Source organism: Bombus vancouverensis, chromosome 5, assembly GCF_051014615.1.
Source record: "Bombus vancouverensis nearcticus chromosome 5, iyBomVanc1_principal, whole genome shotgun sequence".
Classification (NCBI taxonomy): Eukaryota; Metazoa; Arthropoda; class Insecta; order Hymenoptera; family Apidae; genus Bombus; species Bombus vancouverensis.
In genome coordinates this window covers 8,670,610-8,686,838 of record NC_134915.1, presented here as the reverse complement: position 1 = coordinate 8,686,838, position 16,229 = coordinate 8,670,610, and the positions used below count along the sequence as shown (strand labels likewise).

The 16,229-nt window shown below is 29.4% G+C and overlaps 6 protein-coding genes across 9 annotated transcripts; 4 read left to right on the top strand and 2 right to left on the bottom strand.

Moving 5' to 3' along the window:
* Positions 1–23: 23 nt before the first annotated feature.
* LOC117162943 (type 1 phosphatidylinositol 4,5-bisphosphate 4-phosphatase) lies at positions 24–2,550 on the top strand. The gene is made up of 6 exons (XM_033344927.2): positions 24–247; positions 334–518; positions 595–804; positions 881–1,021; positions 1,131–1,185; positions 1,329–2,550. The coding sequence occupies exons 1-6, from the start codon at positions 163–165 to the stop codon at positions 1,412–1,414; spliced, it is 762 nt and encodes a 253-aa protein (XP_033200818.1). The 5' UTR covers positions 24–162; the 3' UTR covers positions 1,415–2,550.
* An 84-nt stretch (positions 2,551–2,634) lies between these two features.
* LOC117162965 (chromosome transmission fidelity protein 8 homolog) lies at positions 2,635–3,212 on the top strand. Its single transcript, XM_033344947.2, has 2 exons — positions 2,635–2,717; positions 2,803–3,212. Exons 1-2 carry the CDS (start codon positions 2,644–2,646, stop codon positions 3,131–3,133), a joined length of 405 nt encoding a protein of 134 aa, XP_033200838.1. The 5' UTR covers positions 2,635–2,643; the 3' UTR covers positions 3,134–3,212.
* Positions 3,213–3,250: 38 nt separating this feature from the next.
* Positions 3,251–4,046, bottom strand: SmF (small ribonucleoprotein particle protein SmF). The gene is made up of 2 exons (XM_033344956.2): positions 3,911–4,046; positions 3,251–3,647 (listed from the first exon to the last, which is right to left on the bottom strand). Exon 2 carries the CDS (start codon positions 3,622–3,624, stop codon positions 3,358–3,360), a length of 267 nt encoding a protein of 88 aa, XP_033200847.1. The 5' UTR covers positions 3,625–3,647; positions 3,911–4,046; the 3' UTR covers positions 3,251–3,357.
* A 91-nt stretch (positions 4,047–4,137) lies between these two features.
* On the top strand, positions 4,138–5,454 carry LOC117162926 (leukocyte receptor cluster member 1 homolog). The gene is made up of 3 exons (XM_033344910.2): positions 4,138–4,275; positions 4,355–4,454; positions 4,533–5,454. The coding sequence occupies exons 1-3, from the start codon at positions 4,253–4,255 to the stop codon at positions 5,331–5,333; spliced, it is 924 nt and encodes a 307-aa protein (XP_033200801.1). The 5' UTR covers positions 4,138–4,252; the 3' UTR covers positions 5,334–5,454.
* Positions 5,198–10,327, top strand: LOC117162904 (uncharacterized). Of its 4 annotated transcripts, none has more exons than XM_076618766.1 (9): positions 5,198–5,336; positions 6,413–7,054; positions 7,114–7,221; positions 7,300–7,502; positions 7,599–7,774; positions 7,846–8,298; positions 8,391–8,597; positions 8,669–9,142; positions 10,055–10,327. In XM_076618766.1, the coding sequence occupies exons 2-8, from the start codon at positions 6,482–6,484 to the stop codon at positions 9,031–9,033; spliced, it is 2,085 nt and encodes a 694-aa protein (XP_076474881.1). In that variant the 5' UTR covers positions 5,198–5,336; positions 6,413–6,481; the 3' UTR covers positions 9,034–9,142; positions 10,055–10,327. The 4 variants fall into 4 exon arrangements, with proteins under 4 accessions (XP_076474881.1, XP_033200787.1, XP_076474883.1 ...); XM_033344896.2 differs by lacking the exon at positions 5,198–5,336 and adding an exon at positions 5,639–5,774; XM_076618768.1 differs by lacking the exon at positions 5,198–5,336 and adding an exon at positions 5,845–6,087.
* Positions 9,493–14,868, bottom strand: Tgs1 (Trimethylguanosine synthase 1). Its single transcript, XM_033344890.2, has 8 exons — positions 14,627–14,868; positions 13,946–14,081; positions 11,983–13,826; positions 11,665–11,911; positions 10,998–11,595; positions 10,714–10,845; positions 10,358–10,656; positions 9,493–10,246 (listed from the first exon to the last, which is right to left on the bottom strand). Exons 1-8 carry the CDS (start codon positions 14,734–14,736, stop codon positions 10,136–10,138), a joined length of 3,477 nt encoding a protein of 1,158 aa, XP_033200781.2. The 5' UTR covers positions 14,737–14,868; the 3' UTR covers positions 9,493–10,135.
* Positions 14,869–16,229: the final 1,361 nt, after the last annotated feature.

Here is a 16,229-nt window from a genome sequence, read left to right as displayed (position 1 = left end):
ATCTCGTTTCGGTGAATAGTTTCTGTTCTATGAACAGACAGAACCACGCAGGGTGTTAGAAAAATTTTTATTTTGTCATCCTTGTCATCGAAGCACCGGGAGTACTGTCAAACAATACTTGAAATAAATTGTTGTCATTAAGGGATAAATTAATAGATCGACATGGGAGACGGGAAGAAGGGCGAACGACAGCCGTTGTTAAAAAATGAAAATGTCACTTATAGTTCACACGGCAGCGATTTCGTTGGTAAATAATATTCGATTTTGATCACGGAAGAATTAAGTTTGTTTAATCCGATTGCTTATGGTTACCTCTACTACATTTTACTTTAGATGAAGTGGAATCGACTGTTAGTACAGTATCTGCAATAGGTCCTGATGAAGTGCCACCTCCATACGAATCAAGTAGTCAATGTGGCAAGCCTATGGTCACTTGTAGGGTTTGTCAAGCTATGATAGATATTTCTGGTAAAAGAGATCAACATGTTGTTAAATGCTGTCAATGTAATGAAGCTACAGTATGTTATCAAAGTAATTTAATTCACTGGAGTTCATTCTCATATCGGAAATGAAAGCCATAAATCACTTTTTTAGCCCATACGAAATGCACCTCCTGGAAAGAAATATGTCCGTTGCCCATGTAATTGTTTATTAATATGTAAGAGTTCTTCACAACGTATTGCTTGTCCAAGGCCAAACTGTAAACGTATTATTAATCTTGCTCCAAGCCCAATTACACCACCTGTTTTATCTATGCCTGGAATGTGTAGGGTATGCTGTGGTCACTGTCATGACACATTTTTGGTAAGGATTTACATAAGAACATTTTATATGATTGAAATATCTTAATAATTAATATATGTGTTATTACATTCTTTAGTTTAATACTTTAAATAATGCTTTGGCTCGATGTCCACATTGCCGAAAAATATCTTCTGTTGGTCCAGATTTTGCTAGAGGTCGAGGTATTGCATTCACTATTGTTGGATTAATAGCCTTAGTAATTGCAATAGCTGTGACTGTAAGTATTTTTATAACACCTGATATATTAAAAAAATTACATAATGAAGATTTATGGTAATTTAGATATATTTTAAAACTGATTACAATTTATACCACTTTATTTTCAGGTTGGAACACATGCATATGCAAAAACTAGTGGTGGAATTTATGTAGCTTATGTTGGTGAGTATGCTAAAATTTGTTCAAATTGAATTATTAATTGAATATATAAACTTCTTGCATATAAACATTTATTTACATTTACATATTATTCAAATAATAAGTTGTCTTTTTTACTAGGTTTGTTTTTAAAATTTTATTTTCAGGTGCATTTCTCTTGGCACTTTTGTGCTTTGGACGCAGCATTTATTATTGTACAATGAAAATTAGTATGATAGAAGGTCCAATGTAATACCCTAAATGACAATCAGTTGCTAATATTTTAAAACCAATTCCTCTAACATCTATGTCGTATAATAATATATTTAGATCAAATGTTTATAGTAATAAAATGACATACAAGTCCTTATAGGACAATTGGTACATTCTTACACATGCATATGTAAGTTTATATTGCTAGTAATGAGTAATATTCTTACATATACATATGCAAATGTACATGTTACGGATGAAGAGGATGTGTAACTGTAATGTATGACATTTTCTCACATAAGGTAATATATCAAAAAGTACTAGAAGTTGGGGTATCCATTTAAAAAACAAAGGATTGTTCCTCTGCACTTTTATATTGTCAAGCACAGGACCAAGACAACAACCCCATTATATTGTTTTCATATTTGAATGAGAATATACTAATGAAAATATGCTTTCTACATCTACAGTAAATATACAAAATGCACATATATACATACATAGATATATATGCAAATAAAACATTCTTGCATGAATATTCCAATTGTAAGCAGCTATACATACAGCTATATATATTGTGTTTGCAATTACGAACTTGCATTGTCAGATAACGAAAGAATAAAAATATCTTTTTAAGAAGAAATTATAAATCGATATCGTTTGACAGACGTTTTTGGGTTTATGTATTATTTGACATGCAAGTAAAATTATATAAAATACATATGTTGAACTTTACTATTTTATTACCATTGCTGCAGTTTAAATTATTGAATTATAACGATATCATTTTTTAGGAATGTAATTTTATTCAAGTGTTGGGTAACAAATAGTTGCAAACATTCAAATTTGTCGCATTTTTCAGACATAATATATTAGATAAAAGAGATTGAAATTAGAAACTTTGATATTATAAATGTTTCAGTAACATTTTTATTACTCAAGATATTATTTTAAAAGATATAAGTATATGAAATATGTAATATTATTAAATTGATTGATTCATTACTAAATTGATTCATTACTAAACAGCAAAGCTATTACTTCTGTTTTGTAATGGCATTCCAATCCAGAAAATTATTTATGTAATACTACATACATCATATAATATTTGCAATCTAAAACCATTGTTTAAAATTTAAACCTAATTATCTGACAATAAATAGTGATTGTTACAAATTGTAGTTATATTTGTTTCATTTTTTAGTGCAAACTCGACCTAAGCTTATACTTCATGTTCTAGTAACTTTACTCATACTTAGTTATGTATATATGTATATCTCACATACATATGTGTGTAAACACCACTTACCGCCAAAACTCAGTATGATCGTACCAATAAAAAAGTATTACTTATTACTTAAGTTTCAGAAATATTGATTATTTTTATATTTGTCACAAATAAAAAGTGCTTTTTTGCTATTTTTTTAGAGATGGTGAATGTGAGGAATGGGCGATTGTTGAGTTACAAGGTGATTTAAAATTTAATTCCGTGAATATTACGAATGTATATATCGGAGATTTACACTTTACAAAATCTGGTACACCTATACTTATAATCGGCATTCATGTATTACAAGGAAAAGAAATGGCGCTTCAAAAACCATTTGCAGTTTTAGTTAAAAAGAAGAATGAGGAAACTAATACAGCTAATACTTCCGAAGTAAAAACGGCATACGTTATTAAAGCAATTGTAAAGAAGAAATTAATTTTTAGGTCTAGGCCGAAACCTATTGTAACAAATGTCCCAAAATGTCATTAAACATATGTATAAATATTGTACCTTATTGGTGTAATTTTATGGTACACTGTGCTATTGAAATAAACTATTGTGATATAAATATGAATGTATTGTTGCTGATAAATAAATTTACTTAGGTTTAAAAAACAATTTGCTTTATTAATTTTTAGTCTTACGTAATTGTACTTAATCTTACTTAAAAATAAAAAGTATTATCCTAAATTGATTTATAAACATTATGGGAACTAGTCCTTCATTTCTCCTTCTTCATCTTCCTCTTCCACGCCTCTTATATACATTACATTATTACATCTGATTAAGACTTCACCAAGGTTGCCAGTACAATTTCCTTCTATATGTTCCTCTGTATTAGCTAATTGTAAATTCATATATCCATCGACGGAAACAAGATAACCTTTATATTCATGGCCCCATTTTAATTTTACCATAACTGGTTTTCCAGTTAAACCATTTAGAAATGGTTTTGGATTTATTGGCATTGTTGCAGCCATTGTGTAGTATTTTTCCTTAATTTCTGCAAAATATATTACACAGTGCATATATTGTTATAAATATTTAAAACAACAATTTCAATAAATATAAATAGATATATCACCTAAAATATATATGCAAATATAATACATAATAGCAAAAATTAAATTAAATGAGATACTGTTTGACAATTATATTAAATGTTGAGGTTAACTTTATATATATAAATATTGGGAATATATTAAAAACTTATGTATCGTATAATTGTGAAATTATTGTTATTTTTGATGAAAATTTTGTACTTACATATTTAAAAAATGATAAAATAGAAAACTCTCCGAATTTTTTATAAGTCCTATAAAAACAAGACGCTAGAATTTGAAGCAGCGTGCAATTGTGTTGTTAGAATCAGAAATGGCGCACGCTCTTAGAACACATAACCTAAATTTATCAAAACTTTTGTAGTAATTTGTGATTTCTATCAAAATACACGATTATTATCTGTATACATTTATATACATTTAACACGATTTATTAAAAGGATCTATTAATAAAATTAAAAATAAATAGAGTTATAAGGATATCTAATTTTAATTTGTTTTCAATAAAGAATTTGTGTTTTTCATTAAAAGTAATTACACTTTAAAAATGAACATTTTACCAAAGAAAAGGTATAATTAAAATGAATTCGTATATAATGAATATTTTCTTTAGGTACATTAAAATAATTATAAAAATTATTCCTTTTAGGTGGCATGTACGTACTAAGGAAAACATTGCTCGTGTACGACGTGATGAAGCAAAAGCTGCAGAAGAAGAAAGACTTAAACAAGAACGAATTCAAAAAGCAGTATGTATGAATAAGAATAAAACAGAAGCTAATTGTTCATTGCTTATGTAATCAATGGAGTTTGAAATACTTTTCTAGGAAACTGAAGCTAGAATTAATCTTTTGAGAGAGAAAGCCAGATCAAAATACGATGGACGAACAGAAGCATTGAAAAGTGATACAGATGCCTCATCTTCAAAATGGGATCATGTTAATTTTTTTGCTGAGCTTGAACAAGGAAAACTTGATTATAATAAACCTAATGCAGAACATGAAAAAGAAAAAAAGGAAGAAAAAGAAAAGTATGAGAAACAGATTGGATATCTTACATATCTTGGACAAGATACTAATGAAGCAACAGGTAGGAAAAATTGGTATGAAGAGTTACCTGAAAGATTGAGAGACACAGGAAAGGATGTAGAAGTACAAGTTGAAAAGAAGACATTACATGATCCCATTCATGATATAAAGAAATATTTAAATATAATGGGATCTGGCTCTATAGAAAAATGTATAAAAATTAAAACAGGAACTATTAAAAGGAAAAGAGATGATTCAGATGAAAGTGATGATTCAGATCACGAAAAATTTTCGAAAAAACACAGACATAAAAAATCTAAAAAACATAAGAAACATAAAAATAAAGAAAGACAAAATGTAGAAAAACCGAGTATAGATGTAGAAAAGTTAAGAGCAGAGAGATTGTTAAGAGAACAAACTGAGAAATTAAGGACAGAAGCTTTATTGGCTAAATTGAGAGGAGATCCAGTTCCAACAGTAGCACCAAAGACTCCTCCCAAACCCATTATAAAACAAAAATATAATTCACAGTTCTTCCCTGAAATTGCTAGACAAAATGCTGAAAGAACTCCTAATGTACATCCAATGAGAGAACAGTAAAATGTAAGTTGCTTTTTATTTTATAATTACATGTATTTCTTTTATTGTGCTAATATTCATTATTACTACAATTATGTAAACATCCATATACATATGTAGATATTTGTATAAAATTTCATAACATCTATGCTTAGTATCTAATACATTAAGTCATTTGTAAAATATAAAATATAACACAATATGATATATATATATTTCTTAAATAGTACTATTTTATAAAGCGCAATAAAATACAAATAAAAAAGAAAAAAAATGAATTTTAAATTATTGCCAAATGAAATATCAAATATCCCTCGTTTTACTAGATTGTGCTAAATTTCGCGGTATGACGTGATGCAAGATGGTGGAATATCACGGATCTCATGGATAATGTATTAAAATTTGACGTTTATGTCATTTTTTCAGTATTCTTGTTCATCACTTGACTTAAATAATTTTCTCGTAAGTAATATTCTCTCCTTGTATATATATTAAATATTTCCGCTCAAAATTTTGAAGCCCCATTTTGAAATCTCGAACCAGACGCATAGAACGCGCGAGTTACTTTCGCGTAACATGATTTTCGAATTTGAACAGTTATGAATATACTTAATTACGGAGAAATGATAATTTGTGAAAGCTTTTATTTTACGTCGTTAAAATATAACAGCTTAACTTCAATTATTGTTAGAAGAATTACATTTTTAAGTCATGTTACGAATCGACCTTAAGATAACCTCTTCACTAATTTATACAAATATCGGCATTTCAAAATGTAATTATAAATAATTCATTTATTTTGTATACTTTGAATATAGTGATGCATACGTTTAGTGTAGTTTATAAAATTTTATATTAAACAGGTAATGTATAATTCAAGTAAATAAATATTGAATATTGTGTTATTGAATAGACTGTGCTATATATATGTACTCTTAAAATCTCCGTGCGAGAATATTAGTATATTATTGGTTATATATTCTAGTTTCTATGTCTAACAATATCAAATTTTGCTTTGTTAGTTATGTTTAGAATCCTTGTATAATAGATGGAAATAAATATTTGTTATTAATTAATTGTAAATTATACTTGTATTACAGGCAAGATGTTACTATTAATTTAAACGTCAAGAATTTTATAACGGTATGATTTAATTAAATATCATCACCATGAATGAGGAAAGAAGTGTTGAAGATTCTTCATATTTAAGTTATGAAATAAATGGCACTAGATATATTTTACAAACTGTATCAGATCCAGCTATAGATATATCAAAAGCTGTATCAACCACTCAAGAACAAAATACAATTAATCTTATAAATGAACCACAAGTAGAAAAAGATGATGAATCAATTTCTTTAATTTGCTTAGATGGTCAGGTTTATGCGTTTCAAAATGGAGAATTACAAGAATTAGATTTTAGTCAAGTAATAGATGAAAATGAATCACAAGAAAAAACAGTGTTGCTACCTAAAGAAGATGATAATTGTGAACCACAGTACATTACCAACGAAGGATTAGTAATTGGAAATATTGATGAACATTCTCAAGAACAATATGAAATTATTACTGGTCAAAATGAAAAAAATTTTATAATTGAGAAACATAACGTAAATGCTAATGATTTTGTGGAAGTTGTAACAGCATTTAAATGTAAGATATGTACTTATACCACTCAAGACAAAACACAATTATTACAGCATTTTCAGAAAACGCATGTAAATCCTAAAGTGGATATAGAGGTGAGCTACAATATTAATTATTTCTCTCCGAATACTTACATTGATATTGCACCTTTCAGATAAAAGAAGAATCTAAGATTACAGATGAAGTAAAATTGTTATATATGTGTGGAGAATGTTCTAATTGCTTTCCTTCTATTGAAGATTGTAAAGAACACATGATAAACGTAATTATTTAAAATTTATCTGGTCTGTTATAAAGGAAAGTAAATATAAAGATATCATATTAATGTTTTTTATTTTAGGATCATCAATTAACAGACACAGGAGCCAATAGAGGTGGTAAAGAAAATATAACAGATGATTCAAAAGATTCTGGGTTATTAGAGTGTATAGGACAGAGTGTTGAAAGTAATGATATAAAACGTCAAGTTAAAATTCAAAAACCTCTAAATTCTGAATATATGCTCAATAAAAAAATGATCGAATTAATGGAAAGAAACATAAAGTATATATATTATTCTTATGTTATATCAATCGTGTATATCAATCTTTTAAATCTATTATCTATTTTACTTACTCATTAAATTGTATATTTTGCTAGGTGTTCATATAGAGGATGTCCATACAAATTTTGTACAGAGGAAACAATGCAGCAACATGCACTTTGTCATACGGAATCACAAAATGGAACAGCATTTAAATGTAGCGTTTGCCGTGATATGAAATTTACCAAATGGAGACAGTGTAGCTTACATTTATGGAAAAAGCATCAAATTGGTAAGTATTTAATATCTATATCTGGACAATAAAATATTAAAACGTGATTTTTACTATGTATGTTTTTTTAGACATAGGATTATTTACTTGTAAAATATGTAAAGCATATAAAAGTGCAACAATGGTCAAACTTTTAACTCATATGCGTGTGCATAGTGAGACACGCGAGTATGAATGTTCAGAATGTGGTAAATGTTTTAAACAAGCCAGTCAATTGCGTAATCATAGAGTTATGCATTTGGATCGCAAAACATTGGAAGTAACGCGGTGGTATACTTCAAAAAAATGTGATATGTGTGGAAAAACTTATGCTAATTCCAAATGCTTGAAGAGTCATATTCAAGCAGTCCACTCAAAATTGCGACCATATGTTTGTAATGTTTGTGGACATTCTAGCGCTAGAAAAGCAATGTTGCAAATGCATTTACGACAACACACTGGTGACAAACCCTTTAGTTGTGAACTTTGCGAATATAAAACAGGTGATCACAATACGTTACGACGTCATATTATGCAACACACAGGTATGCATGATAATAAAGATGTGAAATGATGAAAAAGATGTGTATAGTACAAGGATGTATTTAAAAATTACAAGTATAAATAATATTTTCAGGTTTTAGACCTTATAAATGCCCTCATTGTTCTTATACAGCAATACAAAGTAGTAGTTATAAAAATCATTTGAAATCTAGACATCCTTTACTTTCTGGTTTATTTACATGTGACCTATGTCCTTTCAAAACTGTTAAAAATCAAAGTTATATACAACATGTAAGAGACCATGAAAAGGGATTAATCAAAGCGAATATGCAAAAAAAAGGTATGTTTCAATTTTGTATTTAATAGAATTAATGGATATATAAAAAAAAATAAAATTATATACTTTTGCAGATAGTGAAAATGTCGAAGTTTTTCCTGGTAATATTGCGGCGGCACAATTGATTTATAGTTGCTTAGGTGCCTTTTCAAAAGTGGGCGATACTTTAGAAGCAAATTTAATGTCTTCCTCAACGTCTGCAGACGGTACATCACAAACGATTACGATACAGATACCATCGAAACATCTTGAAGGTTCACTGCCAACAAGAGAATGTAGAACTAAAAGTAACTCAACAATTGAACAAGAAGATGAAGAAACAATGCATTGTTTTTTAAAAATTCCAAGGGAAGAGGAAGAAAGTATAGACACAGGTGGTATAACTATACCTGCAGAACCTGAGGAATCAGGCGCAACAACTATTAATGTTGATACATGAAATACGGAATATTAAGTTGCTAATTAAAATATTCCTGTATATTTGAAAACACCTAGAAATTTATACTTCAAAGTAAATGAAGAAATGCTAGTCACACGTTACTTAGAAGGTATGAATCAATTTGTTTTCTTTTGACAAGAAATTAGAATTAATATATTAATTTTTTTAAATTCTAAATCTGATACTATTTTTGGAATTGTACACTATATCAGCAAACACAAACAATAACAATTTAAGTGTTTACATTTGAAAAAATTTTTAATTTTGTACATTATTTTAAAGAAATGAAAACATATGCACATTCAATCAGTTAATTGCATTCACGGTTGCTATGTTCATATTTGTTCAAAAAATTGTTATTTTGTCCTGAAACAAGATTTTATAGTTAAAAGAATGTAATTTTGAGATATTTTATTTTAAATTTTACTAAGAATGTAATTTACTATATATTTAAACACATTTTTAAGATTTTGAATGTATTTATTGATAATTAATAAGAAATTAGTAGAAGTGTACATAAAAATTGTAAAATAATCTGGGAACCGTTGTAAAATGTAAATTACAATGTCTCGTATGGTTTACAATACGAGTAAAATAATATTTTACATGATGGACTAAAGAGAAATGCTCTGATATTTTTGTCTTAATTATTCATCAGGTAAAAATAATACTTATTGCTATGGAAGATTCAATTTAAAATCTTTTTAAAAGATTTCGTATATTAATTATTGGATTTCACAAATATGTCCCCACAAATTGGAATTACGGTATCAATTTGCTTAAGTGCGAGATTTGTGAAAATGGTAACTGGTGGACATATGTAAACATATTATTTTTAAAAAATCCAATAGGAAAGTTTTAAAATATATTTAACTATATATATAAAATAAAAAATATATAAATTATAGCATATAATACAGTTGCCTTTTTATATGTATTTTGTAAAAAAAACGTGAAGTGAAATAAAAAATACTGTTTTTAAGGACATCCTAAGCAAATTGATACAGGTTATTATTTACAGCTAATTATTCATAAAACGTGAGAAGCTCCTTTTTTTAAGCAACTGATGTGGATCTTCCCGGAAATACACCTCGTATCACAACTAACAGTCTCTGGGCAGTTCGCCATAATAAGCTGTTAAAGCTATTAGCTTTCTGTCAAGAAAGTTTTGTTCCACTTCTACACCACCACCTACTGCGGCTAACATGGCAAGCTGTAAATTTGTATATATATAAATAAAAGCAATTGATGTATAGTGCATTATAAAGTAAAGTAACATAGAATATCGAAATTTTTCGAATCTTCTTGAATTATAAAAATTTACCTGCATTGTATCTACATTTCTAGGTAGAAAGTAGGCCACATGATCTGTGATTTTTCTTGCTATATTAAATAAATTTACACCACCAATGGGATGCATAATATTATTGAGATCAAATGTTCCATTCTTGACATAATCAGGTCCTCCCCATGGAGGACTTAGAAACACAACATCTGCGCTTAACTTTGATGCGAGTTTAATAAAATCTCCAATAATGAATTCTATTCTGTCTTCAACACCATAAACTCGAGCATTATTTCGAGCAATTTCGATTTTAGCTGGATCTATATCTATTGCGAAAACTGTAAAAATAAAGATATTGAGTTTCTATGCTAATTACCCACACGCAACGAACGCACCTCTTTCACATGTAAAAGCAAATTGAATAGCGTTCCCTCCTGCTCCACAGAATGCATCGATCACGGTATCGCATTTGCATCGTTGAGCTATGTGTTCGGCAATTTTTTCTGGTGTTACAGAGTACCAGCTCTCTATAAAGAAAAGAATAAAAAAAGTATTTTATTATAAAAATTTAAAAGTTCGTAAGCACATTATTGAATAATTTATAAAATATTTCACTGTTAGTCTTTTGAAGATTACAAATCTTTATTATTATACATATAAATAATATCATAGAACATACCACGATCCAATTTAATGCCTTGATCAAATTTGCTAAATAGGCGGTATCTTTTGAACCAATATTTCATTAAAGTTTTATCATTGTCTATTTCTACTGGCAGGCTTACATTTCTTTTGGGTGGCTTCCTTCGTTTTTTCTTTTGCGTCTTCTTTACGCTATCTTCATCTGATAATTTCATACTTTGTATTTCGTTGTTACTATAGTTTTCATCTATATCCATATTGACATTTAATACATCAAAGTTCTCTTGTTCGAAAACTTGATTTTCTGGTACACATTTTGTGGAATCGCTTGTTTCATCCTGATCAAAGTATATATTATTATCTTTGATACTTTGGAAAACATTGCCCTGTTTATCAAATACGTTTAAGGTATCGTGAACATCATCAAATTGTTTTTTATCTGCTCCTGAATCTATTGAACTTGTGCTTGGTTTACTAAATACAAATCGTTTTGTTTGTAACTTTGACTTAAGGCTATGATCACATTCATCATCAGAACTTGACGTCAATTGTGCTGTGTAGGAACCTTTTTCAGAGGGTTGTAATTCTGTCTTTGCTGGTGGCAAAACAGGACAGTATGATAAATAATGCTTCACCTGTAAAACAAAACACTAAAGATAAAATACTTATATATCTACGTTTTTATTTAAAAAAAAATTATTTACTTTATCTATAGTGTTAGTAATTTCCACTCCGTTATCATCAAAGTATATATGTTTATTTATTGGCTTGGGTTTATAATATTTCATTTTTAATTGTCTATTTTGTAACCTAATATTTTTTTTTCTATATACTACTTCTCCTTGGAAATTAGATTGTTCGTAATTTTCGTTGAAAGTATATCCCATCAATGAAAATGCTTTTTTTACTGATTCCAGGCCTTCTTCTGTGTCATCATAATCAGCCTCATGACTAAAATAAAAGATATATAGATAAATATTACATATTTTAACAGATTATAAACATATATAATTACACTGCACCTCCGTTTTAATGTTATAGGTTTATCTTCATTGGGCTCATCTCCATCTCCATCATTAGAATATTTACGTTGAATACTATTGTTGCCACTAGTATCATTGGAAATAATTGCACCATTTTCATTTTCTGTAGTTGAAGTTTGATCATGTTCAACTTCTTGTGAACATTCCATTTCATTAATTTTTTCATTTTTATGTGCATCAATTTCATTATCTTTTGCTTCTACCGTTAAATTTTGAATGAGCATTCCCACTGATTCCATAATTAATCGCTTCTTTTTTGTCTTATCTTTCTTAGAATAAGAAAAATTTTTATTAGGTGCACTTCTACTTTCAGGAATATTAATTTCATTAGATGTGTCTATTTCCCTTTGTGCAAAATCTTGGTCTATACTTTCATCACTTCCTTCCTCTTTCATATCTATATCATTATATTCCTGGCTATAACTTTGATTTCTAATTTCAGATTGCTCCCTTTTATATTTTTCTATAAATAGTTTATAATGATTTTGGTACTCTATTTGGAAATTTTCTTTCCATAAATGTTGCCAATACTTATCAGTATCTTCTGGTGTGTATTCCTGATCATTATCTTGATCAGAACTTGTGTTTGTTATATTGCTTTCAATGGAACTAGTTACAGAACTGATGAGACTAGATGAATTTGTAGAAATAGAGTCACAACTAGAACTAGTAAGGGTCATCTTTGTGACATTTGTCATAGAATCTGATGTTGCATTTGTTTTTGCTATTGACTCGTTAATAGAATCACACCTTGTTAAAAGTCTTTCATCTTCCGCATTAGATTGCTGGTTGTAACTTTCTTCCATACTAAAAGGACTTAATGGATTCCAACCATCTCCAGTTTCCAGTGATGCTTCAAAATTTGTCAATTTCTTTCTATTATCTTCCGCTTCTTTGTCACTTATCTCTTGCTTGCTTATGTCATCAAATGAAAAATTAATACTACACATGTCTTTTGCTTTTATTTCATTATTACCAGCATTACTACTTTTGCTAAATAATCCCTCAAAATTTGAGCGATCAAGTTCACAATTTCTGTGTGCTTGACTAGGAAAACATGTATTTTGCTCTGAAAATTTTTCAATAGTATCTTTCACTTCTAACTTTTCATTACTTATTAAATGAGCATTTTGTTGCAAATATTCTGGATTTATATAATCTGCATATTTCCTAATCCAAGTTGTCCAAATTATACGTTCACCATTTTTAGACCAATATTTCTCCCATGCTATATCTATTATACTCTTAGTTTTAGAATACATAGAATAGTATGGATAGTCACACGAGCTATGGTCACAGTTGTACTTAAGTTGGACATCTTCCTTATAAGTTTGTGTATCATTCAAAGAAACATTTTTAAATATATTATGTATCTCAAAACCTTTGTCTTCTAAAATACATGATGGATTTTCTGTATGAAGTTCCTTTTCATTACAAATGGATGGATCATAACTTAAAATTTCAATGTTATCTGCAAGATGATCTGATGAGTGAATGTTTGTTATTTTACATTTAAATTCTACATCTTTATCTTCTTGGTGCTGTGCAATTACATTCACTTTGTCAAATTCATCTTCCAGTTCAGTCTCTGTATTTTGAAAAGTTTTCCCATAAGATGCCAATAGATTTTGTATACTTTTAGCCTCATGTTGATCATGATATTCTGATAGGTCTGCACCTGAATCTGACTGGTGCAGGCCCAATTTTTGCGTGAGGGAATGTGCAGTAGGACGATGAGCCGAATCACGAACAGAGTCATGTTCATCTGTGGAATAATTGTTGTCTGTGTGTGATGCACTGCAGTAACAGCTCACTGGTTCTTCCTAATTTTAAGGAAGAAAAAATATGTTTTTGTTCAAATGCTATATCGAAATCTAATACAGATACCAATGTTACCGAATTAACTGAAAATAACTAATAGAAAACAAAAAAACATTCTTACATCGTGTTTCTCTATGGATTGTGTTTCTATAATAGACCTTTTATGGAGGTCTAACATTTCTCCAACACAATCGCTCTCAATATCTTCATCTTTACTAGCATCTTCTAGAGCAAGGGCAGTATAAACTTCTGGGTGTCTAAAAGTAAACAAAAATTCACCTCACATAAGTTTAAAGCAACATATATGTTATTATATTATTCTTTAATTATATTTATCTTATAAAAAATGGTAAAAATTAATTTACATAGTTTTTATTATATAAATTAGATGTTCAATATGATACAATATCTCAGTGCTTAATAAGTAGAAAGTAATTCCCACGTGGTATACGAATTGTTTATTATCGATATTTCGCAGAATCAAACAGAAAAACAAAAAAATATTTTCAATGACTGTTAACTTCTATACAACTCTATTTTTTAAGAAAACAACATTATTTCGTTTCTATTATGTATAGCTGAACAAAGGAAAATAATTATTAAGTTTTCAAAAAATACATTGTGACCTAGCTCATTCGAGTGGGTGTCAAGGTTAGGTCATGTGTCACACCACTGATCGATAAAATGGTACTATTTTTAATTTTTGAAGAATTGAATAAACGCGGTATGGGGTACAGGATATGAAAATGAAACTGTGATGTTCGATAGTATAAATGAGTCATACTGTTGCAGCTGCATTTACCGAATAAATACTCTGCTGCAAAGACAATAAATGTAATGATCAGGGTCAGTAGACTCAGCTTGTTTTGCGATGTACACTTCGGCTAAAGGTTCCCAAAAGCGGTCACTCATGCCGATAGAAGTGTTTAATTGACTATTTGCTCGTGAATCGTCACAACACCCACATGTCTCACGCTCAAATTTTTACAACTTCCTCGAGTAAAAACAATCCGCCATTTCTTAGACAGCACACCATCGTGAAGTTGCTCCTGATTACCATCATGTTCTAATAATCAATCGATAAGTGCTATTTTTTGTTAAGTTTCATTTGATTTTGAAAAACATGTGTACATTAAGTATGATAGTATATTACAATTTAAAGATACATCATAATTATACACACTACTTTGTATTATTTAAAAAAAATGTTAAATATTTTCTAAATAATTTTTGTTCCACTCGAACAAAGTGTATAAATTATATTATATGTAGAAATTTATGAAGAACAAGCATTTTTTAAAAATTGTCTTTAGACTACGTTAGATACATTAAAAATAACGTGACGAATGTGATGGATAGATTTTATGCCTTTTTTTTCTTATGGGATTTCGGAAGTAACTTGACTTCCTTACCATTTTCGTGTCACATGCAACATTATCGATTCAGTATTGAAATAAACTACAGCGCGAGAGAAGCGGGAGAAGCGGGAGAATGTGGAACTAGACAATGTTGCAACCGACTTAGTGATCGACAAACGATAAGAGTACTCTTAGTCCTGTTGACATCGTTGATAATTGACAAGAGGTACAGAATAGAGATGACATTCAATGCTTCTTCGTTTTCACGCTTTGGAGATCACCTGACTCCTGTACAGTTTTCTTATCGCATGCGATATTGTCGATTTAGTATAATAGTGGTTTGAATTGAAACTAAACTGTTTTATGAAATTACAAATAAGGTATAGAAAAAGACATATTGCGCATAAAGCATAGAATTCTATACTTCTGTAATATGTATCTACTCAATTGTAGTCTTTGAACTGTATTTGAACTTTCGACCGTTCGCGGGGAGACGCGATGATCTCTAAGAAGCGCGTCAACTGGGGTCGTAAATTCCCGTTACGATTTGACTAATCGACGCTACGAATCGTTCGATCCCGTATTTCGGTTCAGATAATAAGGGTGGTTGAATGAATATAACACTGATATTAACAGGTTAATATACAGGGTGGTTGATAACTGGTGGTACAAGCGGAAAGGGGGTGATTCTACGAGAAAGAAGAAGTCGAAAATATAGAATAAAAATTAAAAAAATTTTTTTTTTTTTAATTTTTCCATCGAGACAACGATCTACAGTGAGATCCGTTATAACGTACCGCACGCGTACCGACGGAAAATTCAAAGTCGATTTTCCCGAAAACAAAGCCTCAAACAAAAAATTTTTATTCTATATTTTCGACTTCTTTTTTCGCGTAGAATCACCCCCTTTCCGTTTGTACCACCAGTTACCAACCACCCTGTATATTTTCAACTATCCAACAACTTCAATGTGATACAAGGATACGTATGTGGAATGACAAACTACGAATGAGTACAACCTGAGACTCATTTCATGTTGGCGACTGT